The sequence below is a fragment of the Nuphar pumila genome, chromosome 15, assembly GCF_984573655.1.
Source record: "Nuphar pumila chromosome 15, dmNupPumi1.hap1.1, whole genome shotgun sequence".
Taxonomy (NCBI): domain Eukaryota; kingdom Viridiplantae; phylum Streptophyta; class Magnoliopsida; order Nymphaeales; family Nymphaeaceae; genus Nuphar; species Nuphar pumila.
Window position 1 is genome coordinate 14,744,308 of NC_143263.1, and position 13,428 is coordinate 14,757,735.

The following is a 13,428-nucleotide window of genomic DNA, read 5'->3' on the forward strand; positions in this document are numbered from 1 at the left end:
GAAAGAAGACCCAAAGTCCACCCCAGGAGTCGACCCTAGCAAACCCGATCAGTCTGGACCCACTTACCACACCAGATCCAAAGGTAAGCCCAGTGAGTCCATCGTTCGTTGTTTTAGGTGTCAAGAGTTAGGTCATATTGCGTCCAAATGTCCCACCATGAGTAAGAACACCCATCTAGCAGAGGGCATTGTTGAGTCTGGGTCCGATAGTGATAACGAGGGTGAGTCGCCTATTGAGGGAGATGACAAGATGAAATTCGTAGAGTTCGATGGCAGTCTTGAAAATTTGTTAACCATCCGTCATGTCTTGACCACATCCCGAGAGTCGGACCCGACGAAATGGTTGCGGAATAATATTTTTAGAACCCGGTGCAACTGTGAGGGGCGCACGTGTGATGTTATCATTGATACCGGGGTGTGCGAGAATATGGTGTCCGAGAGTGTGGTATCCACCTTAAACCTAAAAACGGAAAAATTGACCCAACTATATAAAATGGCATGGTTCAAGAAAGGGAACGAGGTACCCATCACCTTGCGTTGTCTAGTTCGATTCTCCATGGGGGAGCATTACCACGATGAAGTGTGGTGTGATGTGGCCCCTATGAGCACGTGTCACAGCCTTTTGGGATGTCCCTGACAGTTTGACCGTAAGACCATCCATAATGGTCGTAGGAACACGTACACATTTGTCTTTAAGGCTCATAAGATAGTTCTCATTCCCACCAAGGAGACCGAGTTTCCTCGGCTAGCGGGCCTATTTGACCGATCTTACCTCCTTGGGCCACCCGAAAATTGGCACCTTTCTCCAACATTTAATGTGTCTGATCTAAATGCTTATTGTGGAGACAAGTCGTCAGAGTCGACTTTTTTCCAACCAGGGGAGAATGATGCAGGGCAGGATGGACCCAAACATATACAGCAGGACCCGGGCTTTGGACCGGATTTGCACCAGAGGAATGATGATCGGATCCAGGTGGTGGATCCGATCCAGTTCACGGTACCGAAGCGTGAGGAAGTGACACCCGTGCGCACCTACTCCAGACGAGCACGAGGAACACAGGGTCGGACGACCAAGATCCAGCAGCAAACGGAGATTGTCTTGGGTCCAGGACTGGACCCGAGACCCGAATCCAGATGAGGCCTTCAAAACCCCCTCTAGGGTTGCGTGTAGAAGGGGGGAGGATATTCAGATTGCAGCAGCCATTTTTTTTCTTCAGCAGCTTTCCTTTGATTTTTTTATCCCGTCTATTGTTGGTCTCATTTTCATTTACTTTCATTGTTATTTCTTTGCTTCCGTTCGATTATTTTGTCGTTGCTCTGTCACATTCAGCCTACAGCAGACTATTGGATTTTTTTTTAAAAGCTTCTTGCCTTTGCTTCAGCCGCACGTTCTTTACTGTGTTTTTCTTTCTTTTATCAGTTTCATTGCTTTGTTGATTTTCTATTAGTCGTGGCTTTTCATTTCACTGTTAGTATTATCAAGTTGTAAACATTTCCAGCCTTTAATCCCCTGTTGTTTGGATACGTGAAACCGAGCCTTTCTTTGCTTTACGTTGTTCCTGCGTTATTATATGATGCACAAATGTGCATTGAAAGGAGCAGCCACGACAACCTGTTAACGGGACGACACTGACTCCTCGCTGCAACACATCGGTACCCAGGAACGTGGTCTGTGAGCTGATCGAGTAGCCTCAACGTCAGCCCCATTATTGTATCAGTGTCGCCCCTTTAGCTGCACCGGAATGTGTCCATGCCGGTACCCATTACGTGAAGGTCGATCACGGTTGCCTCACTGCATCAGAATGGTATCAGAGCACCGGGTATCCTCCATCGCCGGCAACATGCCTCCAGACGCGAGGAACGATTCGATAACCGGAAAGGAGCGGGAGGACACCGACAACAAAGGTCCAATGTCGCGTATGATGGAGATGATGACTCGAATGAAAGAAAATCTGTTGTGTGTCAGCCGGGACGTGGCCAGCATGTCGAAACGACTTGAATCACGAACATAGAAAGAGTCTTCTTCTTGCTTTAAAGGCACAAAAAATGAGGCAACAACTTTAAAAAAGATCCAAGAGCTTCGAAGCTTTGATACCATGTAATGAAATACAAGTCTTCAACAAGAACACAAATGTTTGCAACCAAGTGTCTTTTAAAGAAACATTAACCAAAACCCACAAAAGGGCACAAATAAGAAGGCACAAGAATAAAATGAATAAACTTTATTTAACTTCACATAAAATGCTTAAAAAGCATATACAATGGGAGTGGGATGAACCCTATTTATACACATAAAGGGGCGCTTGGAACAAAGCTAAGAGAAGCACAAGCGAGTCATTGGAGCTAGTCCAGCGGCTCTATTGTAGTTGTTGGACTAGCTCCAACGGCTCTCAAACTAGTCAACAATATGTCAACTAGTTTAAGCCGAGTTCAAATGGAACTAGATACTAAAAAGAAAAATAAATAAAATATATATTATATAAATATATATAATATACATATATACTATGTGCTATGTCACATGAGTGCGGGTGCAGGTGCGGGTGTGGATGCGGGGGTGCGGCACTTTTAAAAACCTTGGGTGCGGGGGTGCGGCAAAAAATAAATATATATATAAATATATATAGAAGGGGGGTCCGGGGGTTCCCCCAGCGCGGAGCCCCCCCCCCAAGAAATTTTTTTTAAAGCAACCCATTTCATAGGGCAAAAAAAATAAAAAAAATCCAAAAATGGACCGAAATGACCTTGGGTGCGGTCAACGCACCCAAGGTCGAGTTGACCGCACCCGCATCGAGTCGCGTCGCCGCGGGTGCGGCACCCTGCTAGCTGAATCCCTGTGACATAGACTACGTGTATATACATTGGTATGTATCTATGTCACATAGGTGCGGGTGCGACACGGGTGCGGCGCCTCCCTAGCCGAGTCCATGTGACATGGGTGCGACACCTCCCTAGCCGAGAATATATATTAAAAAATATATAAAAAGATCTTTTTTTTGCCCTAAAATAGACAATTTTGGACTCAATCAACGTTGACCGAGTCCAAAACGAGGACGGACTAGGCCTCCACTCGTTGCCTCGACTCGTTGACCGAGTCTGGCCCGTGTCCGAAGCCGCACCCGTGTCAGGGCGTGTCGACTCGGGTGCGGCGCCTCCCTAGCCGAGTCTGTGTGACTTAGGTATGTATACATAATATATATATTACATATATATCATATATATAACTATATATATACTTTTTAACAGGTACCTGGGATAGCTTTGATAAACTAGGATGTCCTAGTCTTTGATGCCACAAAACTATGTCCATATTTTATTTTTTGGAAGCAAAAGGTGATCCATGTAGTTGAGATCTATGTCGCAGGGATTCGGCTAACCAGGTGCCGCACCCACGTCGACGCGACGCGGGTGTGCGTGCGGGTGGGCGTGTGGGTGCGGGTGCCGTCAACCTGACCCTATGTAAAAAAAAATGAAAAAAAGAAGAAGAAGAAGACCCAGGAAAGAGAGAGGTGAGAGGGAGCTCACCTGAAAGGGGGCCGGAGACCGGCGTCGGGTGGCTCGCCGGACGTGGGGCTTGCCGGCTTCAGGTGACCGGAAAACGAACGGGAGCCTGCGGTGGGGGGAGAAGGCGAGCGAGGAGAGAGAGTGAGCAACATGGGGAGGGGGAAGCAGATTAGGTTATGTTGTGTGGCCATCCGATTTGCATTTTAAAAAGCTAAAAAGTCAACAAACTATGTGGCATTCATCCAAAATGCAAACAGACGGCCACGATGTGTGCACGAGCAAAAACGCTCATGTTCACACTCATGTTCAGCATGACCTGATCTGCTTCCGCGTGGGAGAGGACCCTACCTGCGTGCTTTAATTAAGCACGGGTTTGGATCCGGGTCGGATCCGAATCCGACCCGGGTCCGATTTTTTTTCACGCACCCATGTTTTTTTAAAGTGTCGCATCCCCGCACCCACAGCCGCACCCATGTGACATAGGTTGAGATCTCCTTCGCTATTTGCTTCCTCAATCTACTTCTCGGATTGAAGATGCTTCACCCAATATTGCTTAGATAAGGAGATACTACACCCATAGTCGGTAATTTGAGAAACAGGGAGAAGGTTTAAATTTAATTTTGGGACAAATCTAATTTTTGAAAAAAAAATTGAAATACTTTTGAAATTTTCAATGTATTTTATATTAAGAGAAGACTCATCAACAGTAAAAACATTATTTTTTTAGTTGAATTAGTGCAACATTCGTTAAGCAAAGAAATATGTGAAGTCATATAAAATGAGGCTTCGAAATCTAAAAGCAAAGAAACCTTACCGAGAGGCGAAGATGTAGAGACCACGGCTCCTGAAAGAGAGATGTTCTTGATTAGTGGATGAAGGTCCTCTATGATTTCAGAGAACATGGTTTCAATAGATTTTGAATCTTTATTGGTTCCACTTCTTTCTTCATGAGAGGTTTCCACGGATGATACCTTTTTGTCTTCTCTTCCCTTGAACTTAGGACAATAGGGCTTAATGTGTCTCGATTCTCCACAATTATCACATGTTATTATATTATTTTTATTGTTGTCATCATATCTAGGTCTCCCGTAATAAGGATTTGAAAAATGAAGTGGTTTGTAAATATTTGTATTGGCTCCCGATCTTGAAACGGCCAAAACATTATCTTTTATCTCTTTAGAATCGAACATGGATTTCAACATTGACTCCTCCATACACACTTGAGCTAAAACTTCACGAAGAGAAGAGGTGTTTCCCTATGAATGATATTGACCCAAACTTGTTAAAATTCAGGTCTAAGACCTAAATCTCATGTTCGATTGAACATGAGATTTTAAGCTTCTTTTAGAATCACTGTCTCAAGGCCCGAAGAGTGATTCTAAAACATGCAGCCGAACATGTCTTAGGTGTCTCCCATATAGGCTCAAGCTTAGCCAATTGATTCCAATGTCTTTTGAGGGTACTATGGTATTCCCTCACCATTTTATCTCCATCCTTGCAACTATGCATTTTGTTTTTAAGATCCCACTTGTGAGCAACATCTTTTTGGGTATAGGTTTGCATAACATATTCTCAAACTTTATATGCTCTTTTAAATTTAAGAATATTGAAGCATGGATCCTCATGCATACTACCCATAAAGAAAGAAAAAACATAGGCATGGCCAACTTCCCACTCCATATAGGCTTTTTTGTATTCAAGCATAGCTTTTTTTTGTCAACTCCCTTAAGGCTTTCCTCCTTAGATTCACCATCAGCTCTAACAATCATTTTTGTGAGAATCGGTTATGGTTCCAATGCATAACCATCAACCAACGACCAATGCTCCACTAATCTCACAATCCTCTTCCTCATATTGATGTTCCTCTCTCTTGATCTTCATGGACAAGTTACAACCCAAGAGCACCAAGGCTCTAATACCATGTAATGAAATATGATGAATACAAACAAGTGCCTCTTATGGGCAAGTACAACATACACAAATGGAGACCAGAATCAAGATCCAATCACAATCACAATGTCACTTATGGGCAAGAGAGACAACATAAAAAATATAAAAAATCTATTGAGAGAGTGCTTGAGAACAAGCATAATAACTATACAAGAGGGGTTCTACCCTTTTATGTACACAAAGGCAAGAGAGAGAACCTTGGGACCCTCCCCAACTGCTAGAAATAGAGTCGTTGGGGAGGTCCCAACCACTATATCAAAAAGGCTTAAATGCCGTTTAGCTTTTGGCTAAAGGACATTTAAGTACAATAAAAATAAAAAATACCTAAAAAACTAAAAACAATTTACTGTTGTGCCCTAATGGGCACAGCCTATTACATAATGTGAAATTACTAAAATACCCCTAATGGATTTTACTTATTACAACAAAAAATATATATACATATTAATGTAGATATATGTACATACACAAAACAATAAGTATATATATATACTGTAACAAGCTCCACCTATCGAATTATGTATGCATTTAAGAGGTGTTTCCATTCTAAGTAGAAAGAAGCTTGATGCATGATTCTGAGACACCCCAAAGGAGAAGAATATGGTTAACTCCAAGGATAGTTCAAAATGACTAGATTTACACAGTGCAGTCCACACTAGCTCAAGAAGCAAGAATATTTTAACTCATAAATATATTGGTAATGTTTAGAGACTTTGTCCCTGTTGCTAGGTTGAACTTCACCGGAGTCTTCTTATCCATTCTTATTCACAAGCTTAAGTCTTTCTTCATGGTGGTTGGCAGTGACCAAGTGGTATGTGTGGGATCCCCTCAACTTTTGGGAGGAAGGAAACGTCTCAGCCATAGCACAATTTTCCTCTCTCTTAATGTCTCCCCACTTTCTATTAGGATATATTAAAACGTCACAAGAAAATGCATATATTTTCTTCAATCTTGGACATGCTTTTGTAACGAGAGAGGCCCAGAACAGAATCCAGGAGATATCAGTAATTATTTTACAAAAGATGGAGAAGGGAAGCTTTCAACCATAACAATGTCTTTGTCCTCTTAAATGTTACCAGGGAATGTGTAGATTTTCTTAGATATTGTTCATGTTTTCACAATGAGCAAGTCCTGCAGATACCATGAAATAAAAGCAGAAACAAGAGGACGTCAGTGGTTACTATTTAGCAAGAGATTCATGCTTGGCCAGGATCAAATGGCTAGATTCAGAAAGCAACATATTTTACATCTGATGCTGGAACTTGGTTTAAATATTTATTATAGTTATTACTTTTTTTAAAAACTATTGGCATACCCCCAAGCTGGAAGGTCCAAGGTTGCCAAGGAATCCATTAAGCATGCTGAAAGTCGAGCTAAGCCCCCATTACCAAGCGCAGCATCTCCCTCCTGCATTTAACATAAGAAGGTAAACATGTGGAAATATGAAATATACGTCAGTGCATTTCGATAAACACATAAGACCTTCAGCATAAGCTAAGTGTATATAAGCTCACAATGAGGAACCTTTCTCTTGATTAGAGAACTGGTAATTTCTCCTTCCACAAACAGATATAAGTAAAACACAGTGAATTAAATCCATCTCAGTGAGCTACAGATTGAGAACTCATGTTCCACTTAAAACAAAATTGAGATGGCCAAGAGTTGCACCCACTTAGTATAATACATTGTCAAAAATATAGGTGATATTTTGAAAATGTCATGATATTATCTTGAAATAATAAAGAACAAGTAAAAAGGGAAAGTATCAAGAAATTTTCAAAGTAACACAATAATATCATGACATTATTGTATAATAGTATTACTTCAGTTTCATTCAAATTTGAGATTGCCAAGAGTCACAGACCTTATGGTAGTGAACTACATTGTCAAAAATAAAGGTGATATTTTGAAAATGACATGATACCGTCTCAATAAAAATACAACAATTAAAAAGGGAAAATGTCATGATATTTCAAAATATGAGCAATTAGAAAATAACACATAAGATTGTGATATTATTGTATGACATTATCACTATATTTTAAAATTTATACTTTTTTTGGCTTTTCATGTTCTTTATCTTTTTAAAAATGTTTATGCTTCTTTACATTTAATAATGTTAAAACTTAAAACCCATTATTTTAGTTTTAAATATTTTAATATTTTTAGCTTTTTAAAGTTGAGAAAATGTTCTCGAAAGCTAAAAAAAGTTGCACTTAATAATCACGCCTGAAAAATGAGGTGGCATTAGCTCGTACGATTAAGGTCGAACAAGTGGGTCAAATGTGAGTCGGTGCTACACCGACCCCCATGAAAAATTACGAACATAGCCGTTAGTCATTCTCAACAAATGAGGGTCAAATGTGAACCCTTACCCTACCACGACGGTCTAAGGGGTCCTTTTGCTCCGATACACATGGTAGAGTTTGAGCTATAGTTGTACGTTTATTGTAGTGTGCTATGATTTTTTTCAATCTGAGGGACGACATGACGACGTGTTCTATACTCTGGTGACGGCCTCTTGTGCTCCGTGAGATTAAAATATGAAAAATATAAATTGTTTGAATGAACACCCCTTTGCGAGGCTTGAATACCCATATCTCGCCTGGAGTGGTGCCCTTGGCTAGCATGATAGAATTTAATGTCAATTGTTCACAAGTATAGCATGTAAAGCAAAAGCAATGTTATTAAAAGGTGAAGAAATTATGGTCATGCATAAGGTAAGTCATGATTGCATGTTTGAATTCTATTTATACATAATTATATGTTGAATTCAATGTGGGTATGAATTTTTCAATGTGAACATTATTATGGTTGCATGCATCAATTCAATAATTATATGAATATATGCTTGAATGAGATATATTGCATAATTGTATGATTGATTGATTGTCGTAAGAGTAAGCACATGCTACTCTTACGCACTAGTTGTTCGATATGCACATACTGGTGTAGGCATATATTGTGTGCTTTGATCTACATATAAAAGATGTGTAGAGTCGGTGCAGATTACATATATTGTTATATGTGATTTGTGTATTAAAGTATACACATAAAATGTGTGTATTGTATTTTGAATCATCGTAGTATGATTCATGGTTATGTAAGGAAGTACATAACTTATTATAACTTTATAATAATGTGTTTGATATTCTAAAAACTTAGTAAGGGTCTGCGAAAAGCTTTTGCCTTGCTGAAACACAGCCGAGATCAATATATGTGACTGTAGCACTACTTACCAAAAGAATAAATTGAGACAGTGATAATGTCAAACTAAAAAGGCTTCCAACTCTGCATCAAGTCCTCATCCAAAGCAAGTTATCTATGTTCGTTAGATATACTAGGGCATCAAACCATCTTGTTCCAAAAGGACAACTATGGCATATTTGGAACAAGCCTTGGCACTTCCAGTACAATTTACTGTGTTTTGTGAAAGGTTAAGTGATGCATTCTGCCATAATTTAATCTTTGATGTAGAGAATATCTACACCACAAATTTCATTTTTCATAATCGAGTGGATTCTCAATGTTATCAATCTTTATTCAAACAAATTGCATCTAGTGCATGATAAATCCATCAAAGCCCTCATAATTTTTGGACCTGATATACTATAAGGGTATTTACAAAAATATACATAAAAATTTTGTATAATTCAGATTCATACCCAAAATAATTGGTAATTCAAATGCACACCTCATTTTTTTTGTGGTAAACCAAAAGCATATATGTGGTTGATTACTAAGTTAGCTTTTCATATTATCACTCATATTCACAATTTTACCCATAGGGAGCTTGTAGTAACTATATCATCCACATAGATAAGTAAAACTGCAATTCCACAATTACATGACTCTCAGAGTCAGTATTTGATAAATAAAGAATGCACAATGGGACCTCTAATGAAACAGCACAATTTGATCTAGCCTGAAAATTTTAAACCAAGCTCTAGAATCTTGCTTTTAATTCATAAAATGAATTGCATATCTTGTTTTGAATGAGTCTCCTTCACAGTATATAATAATCACCATGTAGAAAGGTATCTTTTACATCCCTTTGATGTAGAAAGCACTGCAAAATAAGGATTTGAATACCTATTAATACCTTTTCTTATACTCTCTAATGTTAACTTGAATAATTTTAGCATCCAATTATAATATGATTACTGCATTAGGACTTACAAACCCATCTACATGAACCTACTACCACAAGGAAGATGCTTGCAATTCTTTTTACACAGCTATTGCAAGGAACACATTAACTCAATATAGCAAAGACTACCTACAAGGAAAAGATGAAAGATTACATACCTGCTCCACTAACACTTCAAAGTCAAATCCAAGTTGACTTACTGCTTCTGCATATTGATCTCTTATCCCCAAATTTATGAGACTGTTTGACAAAGAGCGACCTGAATGTCCCAGAGAATAAATTAAAAAAATATCTCATAAGAAAATGATATTGGTACCAATCATGCATTATATTTACAAATTGTAAAGAACCTAGACAGCTGTCATATTTATTTTGCACAGCCCATTACATTGGGGGATTTAAAGAACTCTTTCTAAACAATATAGATTAGTAGAGAGCATCATTTGGGGTTGCCTGCATGGACCCACTTATTCCCAATAAGCTGAAAAAGTGTATTGTGCTCTGGAATGTGTTATCCATGATTATCCTTGTTTTCCAGATAATTGGATGCACATGAACTTGCTTAATTATATAATTATTAGAGAGGCTGAAATCTGAAAATAACTAAGAAAGAAAGTGGATCCTCTGAAATGTGAAAAATTCAAAACAAATCAGCATGTTTAAATATGATTAATGTCTCCCTCTTCACAGTTTGAAGTTCACATATAAAGTTTGTGTATAATTTTTTTAAGCATCAACATGTTTGACACTTCATACCCGTGCCTGACAATGACGCTTGTGTCTACATCTAAGTAAAACAGCATGACACTGCAGAAGAATTGGGATCATATTACCAAATAGATGTTATGTAAATAACAAGATGAAACTCACATACATCTATTTTCTTAATTGTTGATTTGCAACAAATGTGTGCTAAACACTAATAAGAAGGTTTAACAAACTTTGTGTCGCACGGACATCAATGAAAGGTATGCTTAAATGGTGACTTTGTGGAGCATAATTTGTATTGATCAGAGGTGCTTTGAAGTTTTCTCCATATTGCTATCTTGAAAAAATGGATGACTACAGATATGGTCAACGATCAATGAGAAATCATGCCAACAAAAAAAAGGATGAAGCATCAGCAGATTATGCATGCAAATAAATGCATAGACATTTAGGATGGAACAAAGAGTTTCGAGGGAGAAATCAAAAGAATGATGGTAAAGGACCTACTGCTGCTTCATGGACCAAACTAATTCGCTACCTAGAACCTCGAAAATTACATCAAAGTTAGATGGAGAGAGGAGCAATTTTTAAAAGTTGGAGTGTATGATATACAACACCTAGGAACACCTTCAAAACTCGAAGGCATGAATCAACTCATTGAAGCTATTGCATCCCATTTGGGAGTGGAAAAAAACTCTTATAATGACAATTATGGCAATTTTGCAACCCATAGTGAAAGAAAAGGGAAAAGGCAAGGTACTGACAAATTTTTTAACAGATTTAATTGGAATTTCTCCAATGTATTCAAACAACTTTTCATTTTTCTACATGTTTGTTAACTTTGTGAGGTTGTAGGGGATAGAATCCCTAATTGGGAGGGTGATGATGCAAATGGAAATATTTATTGATATGATGATACAAAGGGGGTCTTAACTCTCAGCTTGATTCTTAAAATGGAAGGAAAATATATTTTCACCCAATTGTGACAGACATGAATACCAATTTCAAACGGCATGTGTTTTTACTCAATTTTACAAGTGCACCTAAAATATGTAGATGATTTTGGCATTCCTAATCCAAGAGCAAATGACAAGTTTTGATACAAGGCCTAGAATTTACATTAATAATGCAATAAAGCTCTTAGGAGAATGTCAGATTGCCTAGTGAATAGATCCAATTAATGGCATAGTGCTTCTAATGCAAATACATGGGCAGGCAGGATACAGATATCCATTGTACAACCATTATATAATAGTTGATATCATCAACTAAACTGTTTTTTGTATCCTCTTCGGAACAATCAAGATTTTCATTATATTATCAGCTACCAAAAAACAATATATATTTTTTTCCTTTGAATGGAGCATCATCATGATAAGTTTAGCTAAGGCATGACATGGATGTGAAGATGAAGCTGATAATAACCAGAAATTCATACTAATGTGCACATAGTCAGCTATGACATACCCATAAGAAATTCTAATGAAAGGAAGTACACGCGCTTTGGATCTTTCCTCTTGAAGTACTGCTGAGTATCGTGCCAACGCTCGATGAGCCGGTCTCTCACACTATGCGACAATGCCTAAAATTGAAGTTTTAACATCAACAGTAAGAAAACAATGCTGCATTTTGTTGAATGATCACGCCAGACATTGCGCATAAGACCAAGGAAAAGATGAAGCTGGTTAAAGAATTTTTTTCTGTAGAATGAAATTCAGAGAGACAAAATCTGTGCTGATTCTCATGTCAATGCAAAAGCGAAAAGGATGTGACCGGCGCACAAGCGGAATCGTAGTCTGAGATTAAAATTAACTAAATCTGCATTGATTGAAAAGGCTTACTTGATAGGCTTCAAAGTCGTTAAAGCTGAACCTCGATCTTGCAATCGTGTGCTCCACATGGTTTAGAATATCCTTCTGAAGGCTGAGGGGATCGTTCTTGAGGTACCCATCCATCATCCCGAACATCAATTCCGCCCTCGGCAGCCTTGTCTGGCCCAAATTAAGCTTCAACAGTTGCTGCTGCTGCCTGGCGGACCTGCCCGACGAGACCGGGGGCACGGTCACCCTCACCGGCTCGTTCTGAATGGCATCCCCGAGCGCCTTCACGATCCTCTTCAAGCTCTCGGGGTCCTCGATCTTCTTTCCATGGCTATCCGTCACGCAGAACCGCTTTACAACGGAATCGCTGTGGATTTCATCGACGCTCGCCCTTTCGATCGTCAAGCCGAGGACTCCGAAGACGCGGGTGATGACCTGAAGAAGGCCGATTCGGTTGGTGGCGGTGACGACGATCGCCGTGGAGTCCGGTGACGAGTCGTTGTCGACGTCGATGGCCTCCGCGGACACCGTTCGGTCGCTTTGGGACGACGATCGGGGAAGATTGCGTGCAGAAGGGAGGGAGCGAGATTTCCCGCGAACTGCAACAGAAGGGAACGGAAGCAGAGGATCTGCCAATGCTGGTCGGCGAGGGGCGACGCTGAAGCATTGCTTGAGAAGGGGAGGAGGGGCTGCGTTCAGTAGAAGGAGGCTGCGATGGGAGTGGATGGGAGTCGATACCATCTTCTCAGCGGGAGACGTTGCAGATCAAGAAAGGAACCTAGGAAATGGGAAATCGGCAGGTTGCTGTATCTCAGGGGCTGCTACCCTTCATCCTTCTCCCTCTCCTTCTCCCTCTCGCGCGCTCTCGTGGGGGAAGGAAAAAGGTCGAGGCAACGGGTTTCTTGCGGGAGAGTTGCAATTTCCCTCCTGCATAGGTTTGGCGGTTCTCTATGACGCTACTGCCCTCAACATGCACGGGATTCCCGATGCCAAGAGGGTTTTTTTTCCTTTTTCGTATGATAGTTTTTTATGGGAGCGTGGTGTATGCTCTCCCCCGATGATTCACACGTCTGTGTTCGAGGAAACTAATGCGCGCCAGGTATTTACGCACATGGGGCTCGTATTTTCGTGTATGTTGACATAACTTTGTATCGGACTCTGGTGCTGTTCAAAGACTTAAGTACCCTTTCTTGCTATTCTTGTCATAAAACGATGGTTTGAGAAAATGATAAAAATGATCTTCATTCAAAAAAAGGAAAACAAACGGTTCAAAAAAAGAACAAACATGTCTTCCAT

The 13,428-nt window shown here is 39.8% G+C and overlaps 1 protein-coding gene across 4 annotated transcripts in view; it reads right to left on the bottom strand.

Annotated features, from left to right (window-relative positions):
• The window catches only part of LOC149814594 (uncharacterized), a 172,315-nt gene extending 159,232 nt beyond the window's left edge, over positions 1 to 13,083 (bottom strand). For all 4 annotated transcript variants that reach the window (XR_016427977.1, XM_089989536.1, XM_089989535.1 and 1 more), the window contains exons 1-4: positions 12,154 to 13,083; positions 11,780 to 11,894; positions 9,763 to 9,863; positions 6,770 to 6,861 (exon numbers count right to left, since the gene is read on the bottom strand). Coding sequence is in view for 3 of the 4 variants with exons in the window: in XM_089989536.1 (XP_089845662.1) it covers positions 6,770 to 6,861; positions 9,763 to 9,863; positions 11,780 to 11,894; positions 12,154 to 12,873 (1,028 nt within the window). In the remaining variant the exon portion in view is untranslated. The remainder of the gene's footprint in view (positions 1 to 6,769; positions 6,862 to 9,762; positions 9,864 to 11,779; positions 11,895 to 12,153) is intronic.
• Between the last annotated feature and the right edge of the window lie 345 nt (positions 13,084 to 13,428).